Source organism: Pholcus phalangioides, unplaced genomic scaffold, assembly GCF_987345545.1.
Source record: "Pholcus phalangioides strain wild (caught in Gottingen) unplaced genomic scaffold, Ppha-v1.0 ptg000024l_1, whole genome shotgun sequence".
Classification (NCBI taxonomy): Eukaryota; Metazoa; Arthropoda; class Arachnida; order Araneae; family Pholcidae; genus Pholcus; species Pholcus phalangioides.
This window is the reverse complement of record NW_028301616.1, coordinates 12,513,956-12,532,776: the sequence shown is the minus strand read 5'-3', so window position 1 is coordinate 12,532,776 and position 18,821 is coordinate 12,513,956. Positions and strand designations below refer to the sequence as shown.

The window sequence follows — 18,821 nt, the reverse complement described above, 5'->3', positions numbered from 1 at the left end:
TTTTATTATCCGATTTCCGGTTTAAAAAAAAAAATGAGCATTTGGTTTCCAACAGTGGCAACGGAAGAGATGGCTTTGTTTACCAACAACGTGACGGTCAATATTATAAGCGAGAAGCCGCTATTTTAGGAAATGTGCGTGTGGTAGCGTAGCACGCAACTTTGTAATTTCTCGCCATATTGTGGTCATGAAACTGCCAGCGATTAGAATAAACCCCCTAGGCGTACTAGTGCTTACTGGTGCCGCGGTCTTTTTTTTGTTCCTGTACGTTTCGGGATGGTACCAGAAGAAAGAGGAGACAAGTATTAGCTTGAAACACTTATTAGCTGTAGGTATTAGCGCCGCCGAAGCTGGCGGCCGGAAAGTTCGCGACGTGCGTCTCGAATCGCACTTGAAAGAGAGGAGTAAAGGCAAAACCAAGGAAGGGGCCAATGATCCCCTGACTGACGGTGACGTGCTGTCACATAGGTCCATGATGTACGTGTTACAAAAGACTTTTCCTACATTGAAGGTAACCACTGACATCTTATAAAAAATAAATTATAAATATAGGTGGCTAAATACATCAATTATTCAAGTATGAAATGTAGGGTTGTTTATGAAATTTTTCAGGGCCATTGTGTGTGCCTTCTCTGGGCCCTCTTAAAAGGGTAATTATTATGTAAAACAAGTGTCAACTTTTATGGGGCTCCCATTTCACTTGGGACCCAGGGCAGTGCCCTGAGTTATTTTTCTTTGTTCCGGGAGGGGGGTACTTGAAGCATGAAAGGTTGGGAAACACTGCCTTATGATGAAAGTAAATCCAGCCATACAAAGTGGACAAAAGAAAAAAACCAAGGCAGTAGCCAGTCTGGGGCAACCAGGGCACTGCCCATGGGTCCCAAGTCAAATGTTGGTCTCACAAAAGTTGACATTTGTTTTGCATAATAATTACCCGGAACAGATGCAGTATAATCCAGATCCCTTGGCGACATTTTTGGCGCAAAACGTGACCAAACGTCGCCAAAGCCATGACTGACTATGGACAGTGAAAAAAAAAAAAACCAGTGTAGAAAACATAACAAAAACAAAAACCAACAATAATATTACAAATAAATATTCTCAGTATGAAAAAATAAAACCTGGACTCTCTTCGAAATTATAAATAATACAGGCATAAGTTTCTCTGGGTATACAGACTCTTTTACGAATTCCCTCTTGAATAAACGATGGCCCTTTTAGTTGTAAAAATAAATATTCTCCATAAAAAAAATAAAACCTGGAGTCTTTGAAAAATAAACCAATTTTACGACACTGAAAACAGGGCAGAAGTTACAAAAAGTAATAAGAATAAATATATTGGAAAAATACAGTCTGACAGAAACATAATCCTAGTGAGACAAGACAATGGAAAACAAAATGACACTACTTCAAATACTATTACACAAAGGAAGACACCATTTGAATAACCTGCGTTACTAGCACCACCTGGAATGGAAAATATAAAATAAATTACATTAATCTGGCACCATTATGCCTGCCTCAGCGACTTATGACACACCCTTTGCGATCTGGATCATACTGCATCTGTACTGAAATGTGTAGGAGCTTCGCATATACCCCCTTTGAAATGTGTGTAGGAGCTTTGCATAGCTTTTAAAAGTCCTTGGAAATGCATGGGAGATGTACATACTTTTGTACTTCGTTGCATGCGTTAAGTAACCTGCCATAAAAATATTTATATATATATATTACTGCCAAGCCTGAAATCGGACAATTTGCAATGGGGTTGGCCACTTCGCAAATTGGCCAATTTCATTAAATATTGAATACGAAGTGGCCAGTGATCCCTGGCTCTGAAGTCAGTTTCCTGTGGTTTCCAACTTCGAGGCACAAATATGAGCCAATCTCCCCATTGAAAAGTCTCACCACAGAGAACAACAGGCCTACAATAATACAATTATTCAATCACTTCACTCATAGTTAGAAAAAAACTGGTGGTAGATAGTAGCACTAAACATAACAAGCATTAGCCAGAAACAAACTTCACATCAAGTTACTACAGTTCACTACAGGTACATTCCAACATGTACCAGTTCGATAGAGGTTCCGCAGAGAAATATGGACGGTGATTTGATTCACTAAACTATGGACGGTGTTTTTGATTCACTAAACCATATATGTACCAATGTACATATATGGTTTAGTAGTAGTAGTGATCCCTGGCTGAAGTTCGATAACAAAAGACATGAATCGAAATCATCGTCAAGTTGACATATTTGTTTAGTGATAATTATGTCCATATTAGTTATGGCAACCCATCAAATCACTGTCATGATGCGGTAACTAATTTTTCCCTCCGAAATTTGGCAGGAAAACTATGTTTTTGTAATTTTTTTTTTTTTCTCTCAAATTTCACTTTTTTTTCTCTCATCACGTGGAGCTAATCCAATACAGCTACCATATATATGGACATGTATCATTCATTGGTGATTAAAAAAAATGGATTTGGCTCCTACCGGGTCGTCTTTCATCAGCACATTGAGGTTTGGCCAGGGATCACCGGCCACTTTGCGAAATGGCTGGCCAAAGTCTGAATCATTTCTGCAATTCGGACCTAGGCCAAAACTTTTGGCCAATTTGCAAATTGGATGCACTTCTGGCTTTGGCAGTAACATAAGCCCTATATACACAAAATATACATGTGAAATGTGCATGCTTAAAGTTCCCCCTCTGGAAATATTTATAGCTGATTACTTATATATTTGTATCTATGCCTCACATTCTGCAGCAGGGCGCATAGGCTAGGTTTAGGCTAGGTTAGGCCATCTTTAGTGGGCCCCTGATCAGATTTTTCATGGTCCCCTACATATTGAAGTGAATTTATGTTGGGAAAAACAGAAAACAAAACTGATAAGAATCGTTCCAGGATGGAGTCCTGTGAACCCCACCCTGGTGGAAGGGGGCATGTAGGCTCACATGCCTCTTGAAAATCCATGGGACATGTACTTTTTTTTTAATGCATTTGGGAGCCTGTATACTCTGTGTACTCCCCTGGAAATATGTAAAATGCCTCTGTATGCTTCGTGCGACAAAAATTATCAATGATCTGTATTCTTCCCTTAAATGCTTAGGTGGTGTTTTGGTGTTTTTACCCCTAGAAATGCCAGGGGACCTGCATACTCCTTTGTATATTATGCCACTTGTTTTTCCTCTATTGTTGATTATTTTTTTTGCATACCCTGAATGGCTCCTTCTATATCTCTAGTGGTATGTACTCCATAGGTTGGGAATTAAGCGATTCAAAAGAAATCTGAGTGAAACTTCACAAGTTACCACCGTATTCATAGCCTCCACAACAGAAAGGGACTCTATAGCCTATAAGTGCCTATAGCAATACTCTAAATTAAGACTCTAAAGTGTAGAAGGGTCTTAACTAGAATACCAAAATATATACTATAAAATATATACCTATACTCGTACAGGATGCAATATAGTGAAATCTTGATGTAATGATACTCTGATCCTTGAAACATTTATTAGGTGTTAGTGCTGCAAAAGCTGGTGGCAGAAACGTTTATGGCGTGCGTTTCAAGTCACATTTGAAAGAGAGGAGTGAAGGCAATACTAAGAAAGGGGAGATGCAATGACCAATCTCACTGATGGTAATGACATGCTGTCATAAATCCACGATGTCCTGGCCATGAAAAAATATTGTTGTAGAGGGATTATCACACATTATATCGAGAGGCAGCAGTTCAATAGTGGATTATAGGCATTTGCATACAAGACTTGGAAATGTATAATTATTGAGAGACTGAATTGATATTGAATATCATTGTGTAGTGAGGTTTTACTGAATTTTAAATTTTTCTAATTGCCAACTAAAGTTTAAACGAAAATCAGTGAAATTTAACACCTGAACAAAAGTTATTTCTTGCTATGTTAATACACCCTAAAAGAAAGCAATACACATTTCTCAATGTAATCCAATGCTAGAAAATTTAGATACAGTAGAGTCCTTGCTAATCTGAGCTAATTCTAATTCTCTGCACCAGACCTTGGAATGAGTGCCTGAATGGCATAGTGGTAAGATAACTACCACAGTGAAGGTTTCTGTCATAGTCCCGGGTTCAAACCCGAGGGAGGATATGCATGAGATATTTTCCCCTAATGAACTTGAGGCGACCACCAGTAGACAGTGCCTTCATTTCCAACCCATCTCATTAATGGCAGTAAATTACAATATAGTGATATGGCCAGAGTTGGTGCTTGCTGAAGTAGTTGACCTTAAAATGGCTCCTGAAAAGCACAGTGTTAATATGCTCGTCTTCCACCATGAAGGTTACCATCGAGGTCCATGGGTTTGAATCTAGGGAAAGAACATTGAAATCAAATTCTTAACCTGCTGAGCCTGGGAGGGACCACCGATAGATGGTGCCTTCATTTCTCACCCAACTTCACTGGTTTGAAATTACTGTGTGGCGATATGACTGGAGTTGGTGACATAGCGATAGACCTGAGTTGTACTCAGTGCGAACTTGGTAATTTTTTTTTGCTTATCCTAACAGGTTTTAGTCATATTTAATTTGGATTAACAGGGTTCTACTGCATGTTAATTATATATACGTGTGTCATTCTAATTTATCTCATTCACTGTAGATAGTCTCAGAAGAGCACGAAGATGGTGTCAATGTTGTACCTATAGATACTGCAGTGCCTCATCCAAGGTGGGATTCCATTAAGTCAGTTACCGATGATATCGAAATACCTTCCAAGGACATACTGGTATGGATCGATCCTTTGGATGCAACTCAGGAGTATACAGGTCAGTTTCATTAAGAAATATCTAATTTTAATAATCAAACAATGTTATTGGTCATCTGTTGGCATTATTTAGCACAGTGAAACCTCCCATAATGGTAATCTTTGAACAACAGTAATATCTGAATGACAGCCACTTTCTTGGAACAGAATTCATCTCATTCGACTAACATTAGGGTCAACCTCAAACAAGCATTTTCAAATAATGGCAAATTTCGGACATGAAAATGAAAGAAAAATAGCTCTCAAAATTTTTTCTGAAATAATTTTTCTACATAGCCACTTGCCCAGGACCTTCATTGCCCAGGGAGGCCCTGGTTTTCAAGCCATTTGACCGAGAGTGGTCTGGTTAGCACCAACTAAATATTCTGCCCTAGATAACAAAAAATAAAAATAAAAATAGCTGATTGTATCAGAAGATGGGTTTGATCTCTTGAAATATGCATGTCCAGAGATGCAAGGAATACAGCATAGTATTGCTCATTTTTCTTTATGAAATTGTCAAGTTTTTTGCAAAATTCAATTATATTCCATGAATGTATTCAACTTGACACTGGAACGATGGGAATTTCTAACTATCCAGAATGGTAGTATTTGTCATTTTGACCGCACTAGAAAAAAAATCAATGTAAATCATTTTTTACTAAAATACAAATGCCACAACAGACGAAATGCCCAACGAGGTGGTTGAAAAAAAGATGCCCATAAAAAATATGGATGCCGAATACATATCTTAACTATATCAAAAATACAGCAACCTAATAAGAGCAATAAAAAAACCCATAATTTTCATAAAATATTATACTGCTCATATATAAAAAAATTTATGGTTCTTTTATTCAAAGCATGGATAGCTTCACGATTTACCCCAACATGTTTATAGTATTTCTTTTTAAAAGTGCCAATTGTGTTGTAATTCACTACCCCTTGGGGTAAGCTATTCCATATATTAACAGCCCTATTGGAGAAAGATTTTCTGAGACACCGTAACCTAGATATGTCCCTTACCAATCGATACAGGTGTCCCCCCCTTGTCAAAGCAGTTGATTGACAATGTATTAATAAGTCATGGTCCATTTTATCCATTCCATTAAAAATTTCAAACACTTTGATCATATCTCCAACATTTCTGCTCTTCCACATTTTCAAAACTCAAATCTCTCTTGATAGCTTAAGCTCTGTGTGCCATCAAGAGCACACGTGACTCTTCTTTGCACCCCCCTTGACCAAGTCAATGTCTCTCTGTAAGTATGATCTCCAAAACCTGACAGCATATTCCAGTCCAGGATGAACCAAGCCCTGGAGAAGGACGAACTAGAAAACTTCTTAAAACAGTTCTATTCAGTCTCTCTGACTTATTCTTGCAATAAATATGCGCCAATTTTTTCAGAATTTTGGACAAAAGTGCTCGTGATGACAAAGACTAATCTTGTGTTTTGTTACTTTAAAAACAGACTTTTCACTGCTGCTACTACTACTACTGAACCATACATGGGCCTCGAACACATTCCTCTATGGAATTTCTAACAAATTGGTGCATGCTGGAATGCATGTTATGAGTATATATGTGGCCTTAACGTATTTATGTTTTCAGAATTGTGTTTGTCTCGCGTTCTTGCTTGTGTTGCCCTCTGTCTTCCATATTTTGAAGTAAAGATGGTACATGTTTTTGACTGAATTTTTTTAGCTCTTGTGATTTGTGGCTTCGCTCTCACTTTACAGCCCAATGACATGGTTAAAATGTAAGATGCATACTTGAAACAGCTTTTCCATGCCAATCACATTGAGCACTGAATGAATTCATTTTGTCAAAAAGCATCAATGAGAGACACTCATTAGCAGAGCAATCAAATTTCATAATTTCTGGCGGAAATTTGCTTTGTCCGTGATTTCGATTTGATGTGTGTACAGTACTCAAGACTAGGATTTTCCCTGCTTACATCAACTGTAGAATTATTTTTTTGCTCACTCAAAACTATGGTGTGATAATGTAATATGTGGCAAAATGAGTGCTCCTTACACCATCCATTAGGGGCCCTAGGCTGGGATCTTTGGCAGGCTCCCTGGGCCCTTTTATAGTGAATTTATAGTGTGAAGAAACAAAAAATATTAAGAATAATCTTGGCCCCTGGGCTGGAGCCGAGTGCATGAGCAAAATTGTGAGAAACCAATATTGTTTTGGTTGTTCGACATTGAACCAGTGAATGCAATGCAGTAAAACAGCACAGAGATCAATAGAAACGCTAAATGAACTCAGTAACGTACGACAACAAACTAGCTTCTTCAAAGGTATACCTTTTAATGGTGCAAAATGGGTACTGGAGAAAAGCAAACAACATGATAGGACATCTGTTTCCTCAATGTTAATGTTTGCATAAGACGATCGTCCATTTTAGCATGTTTTGCAATCATATTAGTTAAATATCTCTATAGCGGTCAAAAGGACCACTGCCTCAGTCTAGGTAGAACTTCATTTCATCACTAAACTAAGAAACTTGAAAACATTCATATTCAAGGGAATTTAGAACTTTAACAAGATCAGAAGAGTCAAGAAATTTCAACAACCTGAAATACACCATTTGCGTGTAATTGCATGTCATATTTGTGCTTTTGTTGTTCTAGTGTTGACAAATTGTTGTTTCAATGAAATTAACAATATAAAAACTGCCCAATTACAACTTGAAAGATTTTTATGCAAAATGCATGCATCTTCAAAGCAAAGTAAATGTTATATGTTACAAAACAGCTTCTTTCAGTTAGTTATGACAGTGGTTCCTAATGTGTAGGGAGTGTGCCTAGATCCCCTAGGGGTCCACAGCCCAATTGTAGAATTATAAATAAAATTAATGGAAACTTGGAAAAATATAAACAAATTACTTAAAAAGTTAAGTTCTAATCAAACTAACAAACAAAAGCATTGCTGCATCATTATAGCAGTAATACTGTTAAGGATTTTCACAAAAATTGTACTCGTAGTGATATCTCTAGACAAGAGTGTGTGAAACGTTGTTTTAGTTCTTGTGCAGTCCAGTAGATGTTATTGCTATTGTATCACATTTGCTGGTGCCAAATAGAATGTCCCTATTCCCGCTGTTAGATGGCTGTAGTTTCTGCCGCTAAAAATGGCTGTCCATCTCAGACACCAAGATCTCCGGGAGGTCCACAACTAAAGGTATTCTGAATCCGCTTATAAATATGATATGGGTTTTTTTATAATTTTTCGTACAATTTAAAATTGATATATTTTCAGGAATACCAAACCTCTTTTTTTTTTTTACCAATGGTAACTCCAATAATGGCCCCATTATCTCAGTCTAATTTATGGCCGTTGGGAGGTTTCATTGGAAAGTGTATATCAGGGCGAGACAAACCCCAGGCGCCAGGTCTCCATGGTGACTAGAAAGTTGGTATTGGCACCTAAAATTTTCTTTGTGTAGTTACTAAATGACAGGCACAAAATTTTTGGAATTTATCTCAGCATATCTGCCAACATGAAAGAGGGGCGCTATGCTCTGAAAAAGCCAAAAACATTATTTTGGACCTTTTTCTTGGAGTAAAAAAAAATTTTCTGCCACCTAGATTTTTTTGTCATTTTTTCAGCCCTGGTCTATAATTGGAACAATGGTCTGTGCCGTCATTGTGTTCATTGTTTCCTTCCTAGACAGAATAAATGACGGTCCTTGTTACTTTCAAGCAAAAAAACCCCCAATTCAACAATAACTTTCATTGCTTCTCCCCTAAAATTTGAAAAAATGATACAGGCTGTTGTGCTGCTAAACCCATCATTTAATCATATATCATGATTGTCGAGGTCCCAAGCTATATTAATTTTATTTTGTGACAAAACAGTTTCTGTACTTCATGTTTGCAACACCATTGTGCCACCATTCAATAATGCTATCCCGAGGCCCACAGACTCCTGTTAAAAGATAATACAGTAGGACTTCCCAAAAAAAATCTGGACACTTCAGCCGATTTTTTTTTTTAAACTAGGGACTTCTGATGTTTTGTCTTAACCCAAATTCTGTTTCAGCCTTTTTTAATTACATCGGCCATTTTACGTCTTTTTGTACCACTTATCGTTAGTGAAGAGTAAAAGCACTTAATATAAGCTCAATTTAGTGTAAATTTTACTGAAATATAGAATGTTTTGCATTGTTCTGCGACAAACTATCAGCTGACTGTAAATGTTCGGCAATAACACTTCCCATCATAGTGTTTTTTGCATTTTTCTTAAAATTCTTCCAAATTGTTCTACAGTAGCACTGATTGTTGTGTGACTCTTACTCCGCAGAGTTCGCCATATTCTGCTTTGGGGCAGACAAGTCTAAATTTGAGAGGTCCTGTTATATTGAAGCTTTCTCTTTGTTATGAGATATTGAACACTCTCTTCACATGAGTTGTCTAGAAGTTATTTAGATTTGAAGTCTGACTTTTTTTTTTCATCAGACTTTAAAAAATGGTGTCTGGATTTTGAGATGTATTCACGTCAAAAGCCACAAGCGCTAGGAATGAAAAACTACTCGCCCTGCTTTTCTAAGATGACTCATACAAGTATTATGCGTCAGGGGGTGGGTGCTTAATGTAGGTTCTGTTCAGTAATTTTGCCGCTGTGGTGGTCGAGTGGTCATAATGACAGACTTGCATCATGGGGACCCGGGTTCGAGCCCCACCGTCACCACAGTGGTGGTTGGCTGAAGTTGTGGTTCCCAACTTCAAGGTGCAAATGTGAGCCGATCTCCTTGTTAAAAAGTCTCGCCACAGAGAGCAACAGTCCTACAAACAGTACAAATATTCAGTCATTACACTTCACTCCTGAGCTATAGATGGCAGCGCTAAAAATCATACACAACACTAGATACGCACTCAGACTGTTAGATACACATACTTACACTTCCGGCACAACTCACTAGGTAGTAATTGCCCATGGCGATAGACGCTTCACTCCTGAGCTATAGATGGCAGCGCTAAAAATCATACACAACACTAAATACGCACTCAGACTGTTAGATACACATACTTACACTTCCGGCACAACTCACTAGGTAGTAAATTGCCCATGGCGATAGACCTGAGTGGTGCTCGGCTTGAAAAAAAAAAGGTTCCGTTCAGGACATTTTTAATGATCTGAAGAGTTACTCTTCATAGTGTATTGGGTGATGAGAGAGATTCAAGACTTCAATTAGTCAGTTTTTTTTATCTCTCGAAGTCCTAATATGAATTTCTCTATTCTAATTTTTGCTTCCATTTTTCTTCAGAAAATCTTTTGGAATATGTAACCACCATGGTATGTGTTGCTGTGAGAGGTATGCCAGTTATCGGAATCATTCACAAGCCTTTCGAAAATGTTACAGGTATTGTATATTTCCTTTTTGTTCATCAATTTTTATTTTGTGAAATTTCCACATTCATTTCTTGAAATGGGAAAAATATAGTAAAACCTTGATTATACCTGGAAATACCCTATATAAAGATACCCTCCATAGCGATACTCATCTACAATATTACTGCTAGTCCTGTGCACTTTTCACAGTGCTAGCTAGCATTTTCCATCTGCTGCAATAACTTGTTTTAGTGATACATTTCTCTCATCTCTTGAATATCATTGTATAGGCATTTGTTTCAGTGCATAATATATCAAGGCTGTGGTTTGTGCAGAAAAAGGAAAAGTCAGACATTTTTATTTATTATCTCTACCACCTTCCACACATTATTTCTGATGAATTGCAATCTTGCTGTTGTTCCAAACTTTTCAAAAATCACTGAAACACATCTTTGTTTCTTATTTTCAAAAGGGAACATTTCCACTTTTTTTTTAAAAAACATTTTTTAACAGTTTCTGAATCTTCGGGATGAGCTCTGTTAGATTATCCAGCAGGGTTTATTCAAATGGGAATATTTTTGGTAGAAATTACAATGTAGAGTGGGTTCTTTCTACCAAAAGGGAACATATCTACCTTGTTAATGCACTTAAATATTTTTCATTCAAAAAGAAACATAACAGAGCCGTTATCCTATTGATGTTAAGTGATTTTTTTCAAAACGGCACATTTTTCAGAAGCTCTTTCAATCACATTCTACAGTAGAACCTCTCAATAATGGACACCTATGGGGTGGGACTGAAAATTTTGTCTGCTAATGGATAATAAAATACATTGAGTCCCGTCGATGTAATTCAAAAAAGTGTGCATCGGTGGAAGTGTCCAAACCAACCAACAAGATTCTACAGGGCGGGACACAGAGAAATAAACAGACTAAAGCGCACGTGCGGAGCTGCTCTGTTTTTTGTAACACATTACATATGATATATTACGTAACGTAAGATTACAGTTAAGATTAAATAGTTGTATTATATCTGATTTCCTCGTGTGAACCAATATTGAAGATAATCACTATACTAAGAGCTGTGGCTGCTTCCTGGTCGCATCCTATGTCCTGCCACATTCATGGTTGGGAACAACCTGATTACTGAGTAACAGCCAAGAAAAATAAATCAGAGGTCATAAAAATTTTTTTAAGGGGAAAGAGAAAAATATATATAACAGATGCGTGATGAGCCAGAATTGAACCTGTAATCTCTGGATTACAAGTCCCATGTTCTATTGACTGCACCAGAAGTGATTGCCAATTTGCGTTCTTTAGATACATTAATAGCGGAAATAGGTCATGAGAGAGTAGCTTACTCCACGCATGCGCCTTAGGATATTCATTGCTCCGTGTCCGATACATAGCCACTGCCACCCCCACTCTGAACTTTATTTTTGGCCGAATATATATTGACATCCTCCCCACCGCAACCCATCTGCTTCTCAGCACTTCACACAATCAGGTGTTCTACGGAACGAGCTTTGAAGAAAAAGAAAGCGTTCACTTTTTATGATGAAATTTTTTTCTTCCTTATTAATTTTCACTCTTACATCGCTATAGAAGTTTCATTTCAAAAGCTTTTTTTTTTTTGAAGTGAAACTGCTATAGCGACATAGAAGTAAAAGTTTGTAAGGAAAAAGCAACCATCACAAAAAGTGAAACGCTTTATTTTTCCTCAAAACCCATTCCGTAGAATATTTGATTGTGTGATGAAGTTCGGAGAAGCAGATGGGTTGTGGTGATGGTGGGAGGCTGTTAATAAACATTTAGTCGTGTGAGAAAATAAAGTGTATGAGGGGTTGGTTCAGCTGGTTTGCGTCAGATAAAGACAGTTTATCCCCCGTGACGCTGCTCTCCCCCCCCCCCCACCACCACATATTTTGCACATGATTACAACTTTTGTGACGTCACAGTATCAGCTCTTAATTGGCTGCCCTATCATAATACTGTACATCCAGAGTGCTTCACTTTTCTCTTTTTCTTACTCGCTTCACTCCTGTACTAGACACTTCAGTCCCGATAAAAAAGACCCCCCCCCCCCCGATATTTAGAGGCAACCACAATTATTGCCAGGAATTTTAAGTGAACAAATCTGCTGCACATGGGATTTTACTATGGGATTAACCATAGCAATTTTAAATATTGCTATGGTAATAATTATGGCATTTAATTAAATTTAAAATTTCTAAATTCAATTTTAAATAATCAAAATTAAATTCAATTGAAGTGAATCTTGTCATGTGAAACTTAGAAGCTCCACTTCTCTATCGCATGAGATTCTCAAGCATATTTTTTTACTCCTACTGTAAATTTAACAAAAGTGGAAATACTCCCCTTTTGAAAATAAGCCCTTCATTTGCTCTTGAAGCGTCTCTTTGCTTTCATAATCGTTGATAAAGTAGTTAGGTATTTTTGCAACGATTAGGCTAATTGGCATCCGTTAATGGAGCGTTTTGGGTAAATTAGAGTCAGATAATTAAGGTTTGACCATATTCTATTATTCCCTAGCAACAAAGAAATATACCACAGGGTGGCTTTCTTTTCGTATAAAATAATCTTAACTCCTCTACATACAGGCGGAGATATCTTGCCCCCAAGTAGACAGAAGAAATACATTTCTACTCTATTTCCCCTTTTTTTTAGACTCTTCATTAGTAACCCTATAAACAGAATTTTTTTTCTTTTCCTTCATCTTGGCATTATCTTTTTTCACTTTTTAGGAGTTTTACTGTGCTTGTTTTTCATGTTAGGTCTTGAATGAATCCCCCATTACAATATAATTGTTTTGAATATAATACAGTTTTTATTTCTGGAATTCCAGACTGGGCTTGGTTCAATCATGGAATATCCGATATGGAGTTTGAAATGCCTTCCAAAGAATCACCGTCGAAGAGAGCTAAAACTATTATAGTATCCCGTTCTCATGCTGGTAAAGTTGGAGAGGTGGCCAAAGCAGCTTTTGGACCTGAAACCAAAATAGTTTCTGCCGGAGGTGCAGGTCAGTCTTATAATATGATTAATGTGCATCTTACATGATGGTTATAATTAAACTGATGGTACCTAAACATTCGTTTGATGCCTCTTCTAATGGACACTCAGCCATAATAGAATAAATTTTTATTCAGATGAATAATATTCCTTGTTTAATATGTGATCCCTCTCTGTTGAACATTGCACATAGTTTGCTGATCAAAATGTGTAATTAGAAAGGGTATGTAACCATTTCTACTGTTATTATGTATATTTCAGGGTATAAAGTGTTGCAGGTTGTGAAGAACAAAGCAGATGCGTATGTCCATGTGACTTTGATCAAGAAATGGGACATTTGTGCCGGGAATGCCATCATAAATGCCTTTGGAGGTCAGATGACAACTTTAGATGGTTCCCTCATCAACTATAGTAACCGCAATCAAGTAGCTAATGAGAAAGGTCTCGTCGCGACTCTACATAATCATAAAGATTACATCGATAAATTATCGAGTTTCAGAAACTGAATCCGGTTGTTTTTCTATGGCGAACAATTTAGTTGATAACATTCTTAAATTTTCAATATAAAATATAAAACTAGTGTTATATCTTTCTCTCCCTCCCCCCCTAATTTATGAAGGTTATTTAGATGTACACAAAAGTCAGAAATCTCCTAAAAATATCCAAAGAATGTAAATTTTTCCTAAAGCAGTGACTAATTATTTTATGTTGAGTCACACAAGGCTTTTGCTGCTATCATTTAAGTATCAATATAGTGTTTTCTCAATATCAGGCTGTTGCCATTGAGAGCTTTTTTGTTTTGATGCTTCATTTGCACTAGTAGTGAGCATCTTCAAGAGTATTATATCAAACGAAGACGAAGCCTTATTTGAGAGTGGCTTGACTTTCACTACTCTTTGATAATCGGTTGAGCTATGTAATTACCTGATGTCCTGACCATTATACTCTTGGGAGATGTAGGGCATAGTTTTCATCTTATTGATGTAATTCATACAACTATGGTTATTCAAAGCATGGATTTGAGCAATAAGTTAGATGACACCTTGATGCTATACAGAGTGTAGTGGTCAAGATGTCAGCCAATTATGTAACTCATGTTTGTCTAACCTACCGTGACAAAGCAAGTCAGAGAAATCTGTAATACCAGTAATAATCATATGCGAGTGGCGCAGTGTTAAGATGCTTGTCTACCACCATGAAAGCTGCATCAGGTCTGTGGGTTCGATCCTGGGGAAGGACGTACACAAGTTCTTTCCCCACCAAACCTGATGTGATCGCCGACTGATGGTGCTTTCATTTCCGACCCAACTCGATCTGTGGTACATTGCTACACAGTGGTGTGACTGGAATTGGCTTGCAGTATCACAATATCCCTGAATATGCTCAGCACTTACAAGTAAGCAACATCTAACACAGAAAAGATCTCTATATTCACGATGCAAAATCCTGAAAACAATGTACTTTCGCTTATATATATGTTGGGCCGCTTTCATTTTATTTTTTCGATGTGATGTTACTTAAACTTGTTGGATTCCGTCATGAAATTTTGTAAGATATCGGGATGTAGATATGAATGATATGCATCAGTAATTAGATTATAAGACCGGTAATCAATAGTAAATGTTAAATTTCAACTTCTTTGACATTCGACGCATATAGATTCCTTTTTTGTGTGATTTTGCAATTATATTCATCAGTGAAGTCACTGTTATTCTATAGTGCATCAAATATACAGAGAAACCTGTCTAATGCAGACACTGTATGAGACGGAAACTTGTTTTGAACAGAATCAAAAGAGTCCCAATGATGTTTAGTGCTTTGATGTACACCTTTATATGAAACTGAAACAAACCTGTCTAAAATGGAATATTATTTCAGTCTGCAAGTGTGTTGATTCATGCAGATGTGTGTATTCCACTGTACAAAATTTTTGAAGAGGATGTTTAAAACAATTAATAAGGGGCCGTTCAAGTATTAAGCAAATTTTTAGCCATTTTTGACCCTCTCCCCTCTTGTCAGCAAAATTTTGTCATCACTGCCCCCTACCTCCTAATGCATATTGGTGGGATCAGAAATATACGCGGGAGGGGGGCATATGGAGCTCGTGCGCCTCTTCTCTCCTCCCCCCCCCCCCCCGATGGGGGGAAAAAATATTTTAAAAAAAATTTAAATTTTGAAAGGAAATACCTTTATATGTGTGTTATTATAATCAATTTCTGTTAATTTCAATGCTATTTGAAGGGTAAGAACTCAGAATTTGTCTTTGAGAATTTCATTGTGACCCACCCTTTAACCAATATGTGGTAAACCCTTGATCCGCAGACCAAATGTGGCCCTGAAGGTTATCTGATGTGACTTGTCCCCCCCCCCCCAACCTAATTTTGTAAAAATGAACTAAGCGGCACATTTACAAATCTCTTAAATGACCCATGGCACAATTCCAGAGCATTTAAGTGGCCTGTGGCACATTTTCAGATCACTGAAGTAGGCCTTAAAGATCACTTTCACATTCAAAGATCACCTAAGTAACCTGCGACACAGTTACAGAACACTTAAACGATCCGTGGCATATTTAGAGATCCCTTGAGTGACATGTGGCACAGTTTTAGAGCACTTAAGCAGCCCCCAGTGCAGTTCTACATCACTCAAGTTACCCATGGAACATTCTCAGAATACTTAAGTGATCTGTGGCATAATTACGGATCGCTTGAGTGATGCATGGCACAGTTCCAGAGCACTTAAGTGGCCCGGAAACATTTCCAGAGCACTTGAAGGATCAGTGAAACATTTAAAGATCATTAAAGTGGCTCTGTGGGAGACTTATCAATAGGTAGAATGTTAGTTCAGGTGCCCAATAACTATCGAAAGGTTTTTTTTTTCGTTTTTGGCACACCGAATAAGATGCCATTAAGAATATTTCATATTTTCATAAAGGGTGGTTGATGACGTAAGCATCATCCAAACCCCCGCTCCCCCCCCCCATTGATGCTGACATAATACTTAAATGACCCCTAACAGCAATGAACACAAAATGCATTCAAAAGGGATACAAAAAAAATTTTAGAACCAGGGAGTTCTGCACTTGCAAACACCTCAGAGATTCCGGGTATCATTTTGAGGACCGGTTCAACAAACTCAATAAAAAATTCCATATCAGTTCTGCTGAACACGTTTATTCAGTAATGTGACGCAGATTTTTCAACAACCTGTGTTCCAGTTACTGATGTGCATTAGAATGGAGTGACTTTGATGATTTCACATTCCCCCCCCCCCCCGAAAGTTTCATTTTGAACATATCAGTGCTGTGTATTTTTATATAGCCGTCTGTAATTTTCCTGACAGGTACAATAGATTATTCTTGGCAATGATAATGTAGAATCAGAGAAGTAATTGAAATACAGTATTCGAAATACTCTGTTTTTGCAGCGAGGTAATGCAGTTGAGTTATTAAAATTATATAGTTACGATGAACAAAACAAAACTCTTATCATTGAACAAAGATATGAAGAAATTAAAAATAGAAAGATAAGCTATTTAGGTCTATGTATATGGATTTTTGATAACTGGGAATCTGCCACTTGACTCAGCTTCCTTATGTCTTTAGCAACAATAGTGTTGAAAAGTTCATGGATTGCAGCCACTTTTGACAATAATGTAAGAGTTTACTTTTATGGTTGAAATACATTCCACCTTTCATCTCATCCGTGGTCAGACTGGTTTTGCTCTTGGACTTGTATAAACATTGCAATTGGACAATTGACGTGGACAAATGTCCAAGTTATAGTGGAAATCAGGGCCAGCCTACTTTGTATGTGATATTCCAGATCCAGTTTCCGAAAATGATGTTAGTTATCTTTGTTCTGCAATGCAAATGGCAAGCAGATTCACTAAACCCCCTCTATAAAATGCTATATCTTTTTTAGTGAAGTAGGCTTTCTTCTGATTTTCAGCAGGTGCAAAGTAAGGGGTATAGAAAAAAAGTGTTCCCCACACACATAGAGAAATCAATTTTAAAAATATCTGGGGACGCAATGCTAAAATGAGAGGCCTTTAAAGAGGCGGGATACCTCATTAATGCTGTTCTAAGAGTTGATAAACATTTTTACAACCAAGGTAAAATACACCATACACCTTTGTTTGCATTTCTCAAATCCTCTTTAGCGGTTTTCACATAAATTCTCAGAAAATTTAATGTTAGTGTTCTTTTTTTTGAAAATCTGTGTTTCTAACCAAGGTCATAGCCAGAAATTTCTGTTGGAGGGAGACAGTTGGTTTTTCGGTGGGGGAAGGAGGGGGGGGGGCAAAGTGATGGAAAAATAGACACTTAATATTCCATAAATGTCATTTTCTCTCATTTCAGGGCAGGCACCGGAACCTCTGGTCCACTCCCCCCCCCCCCCCCCCTTCGCTACAACCTCGTTTCTAACATCGCACAACAATGATGATGCACAGCACATCTCCATGCCCGGTTCAATCAAGTTCCATGGGTGAAATCATTCCAACTAAGGATGAGAAACATGGCGGAATGTATTTAAAACAATGGAACTACATGCTCATGCTATTGTCACAGGTGGTGGCAGTCTGTGAAATTTTCAGATCCTACTCCCAGGGTTTGATTTGACTCAATGAAGCCCAGGACAAAACAAACATTCGAAAGCCCCCCACCGCTTCCACCAAGATAGGTAAAAGATATTTTCGGTTTATTTTTGAGTGAAGTTTGAATTTTGGGTACTCTGAAAATATGGGGGACGTGGACATATGTCCCAGTTATACCGGAAATCAGGGCCAGCTTACTTTGTATGCGATATTCCGGATCCAGTTTTGAAAATGAAGCAGATATCATCCAATACATTTCCTATTTTGTAAAATACCTACAAAAGCTGAAACGTATATCAACAGGAAAATGTTTTGAAGTTTCAGAAAGAGCAGTGGAACTGTTACAAAAAAAATACAGCTAGATAGATTACAGGATTGCACAGGGTGGCCCTGTATTATTTTCCTAATCAGCGTCTCTTTTGTTCCATACCAGTAAGGGTGTAGGTGAAAACAGTTACGGTTTTACTTATGTACATAGCGTGTTTAGCCTTCTTATTTCAAGTGCCAAACATGTTTGATATTGAAAAGCTCATTTTTTTCCATGTTATAAATTTTGTTCCATTCGAGATTTTTTTCTACTGTTACCCGAGTAAGATAGTAACATTTGAAGCAAAATATACGTTGTCTTATATATTGCCCTTACTCTTTTTCTTCTTTTTTATTATTATTTATCTATTTATGTAAGTATGACTTCATGTACAAATAAATGCATTCGGAACTTATTGTTTCGAATGCGGATGCATTTATTAAGAATGTTATACAATATAGTTGTTGTTGGAATAAATATTTGAAATTCCTTTTTATGTTTTGAGATTTTTGTTTATGACATCAGTTACGTTTTTGAAGGCGGTGACGGCATGGATCATAAATTAGCCGCTTGGGTGAAAAATAGGAGTGCTGTCCGCACCTAAAGTATTGTTAAAATGGAAAATTTATTTTTTAAATTAAAAAAACAAAAAAAATTTACCATTAGATTGAAAAAGACAAATTTATCTTGTAGAAATATGCAAATGCAGTGAGACCTCACCATAACAATATTCAACAAAGATAAATCCCTTTACAACCAG

General features: G+C 37.3%; 1 protein-coding gene across 1 annotated transcript; it reads left to right on the top strand.

The window, feature by feature from the left end:
* The first annotated feature begins 44 nt into the window (after window positions 1-44).
* Window positions 45-18,556, top strand: LOC149068745 (putative inositol monophosphatase 3). The gene is made up of 5 exons (XM_089250544.1): window positions 45-511; window positions 4,642-4,807; window positions 10,062-10,157; window positions 12,992-13,168; window positions 13,420-18,556. Exons 1-5 carry the CDS (start codon window positions 188-190, stop codon window positions 13,662-13,664), a joined length of 1,008 nt encoding a protein of 335 aa, XP_089106670.1. The 5' UTR covers window positions 45-187; the 3' UTR covers window positions 13,665-18,556.
* The last annotated feature ends 265 nt before the right edge of the window (window positions 18,557-18,821 follow it).

Bases quoted from the DNA above. Each gene is read 5' to 3' on its own strand.
- LOC149068745 (XM_089250544.1), top strand. From the start codon at position 188: ATGAAACTGCCAGCGATTAGAATAAACCCCCTAGGCGTACTAGTGCTT. The intron at 4,808-10,061 runs GTCAGTTTCATT...ATTTTTCTTCAG, and splicing joins TGCAACTCAGGAGTATACAG to AAAATCTTTTGGAATATGTA. The intron at 10,158-12,991 runs GTATTGTATATT...CTGGAATTCCAG, and splicing joins GCCTTTCGAAAATGTTACAG to ACTGGGCTTGGTTCAATCAT.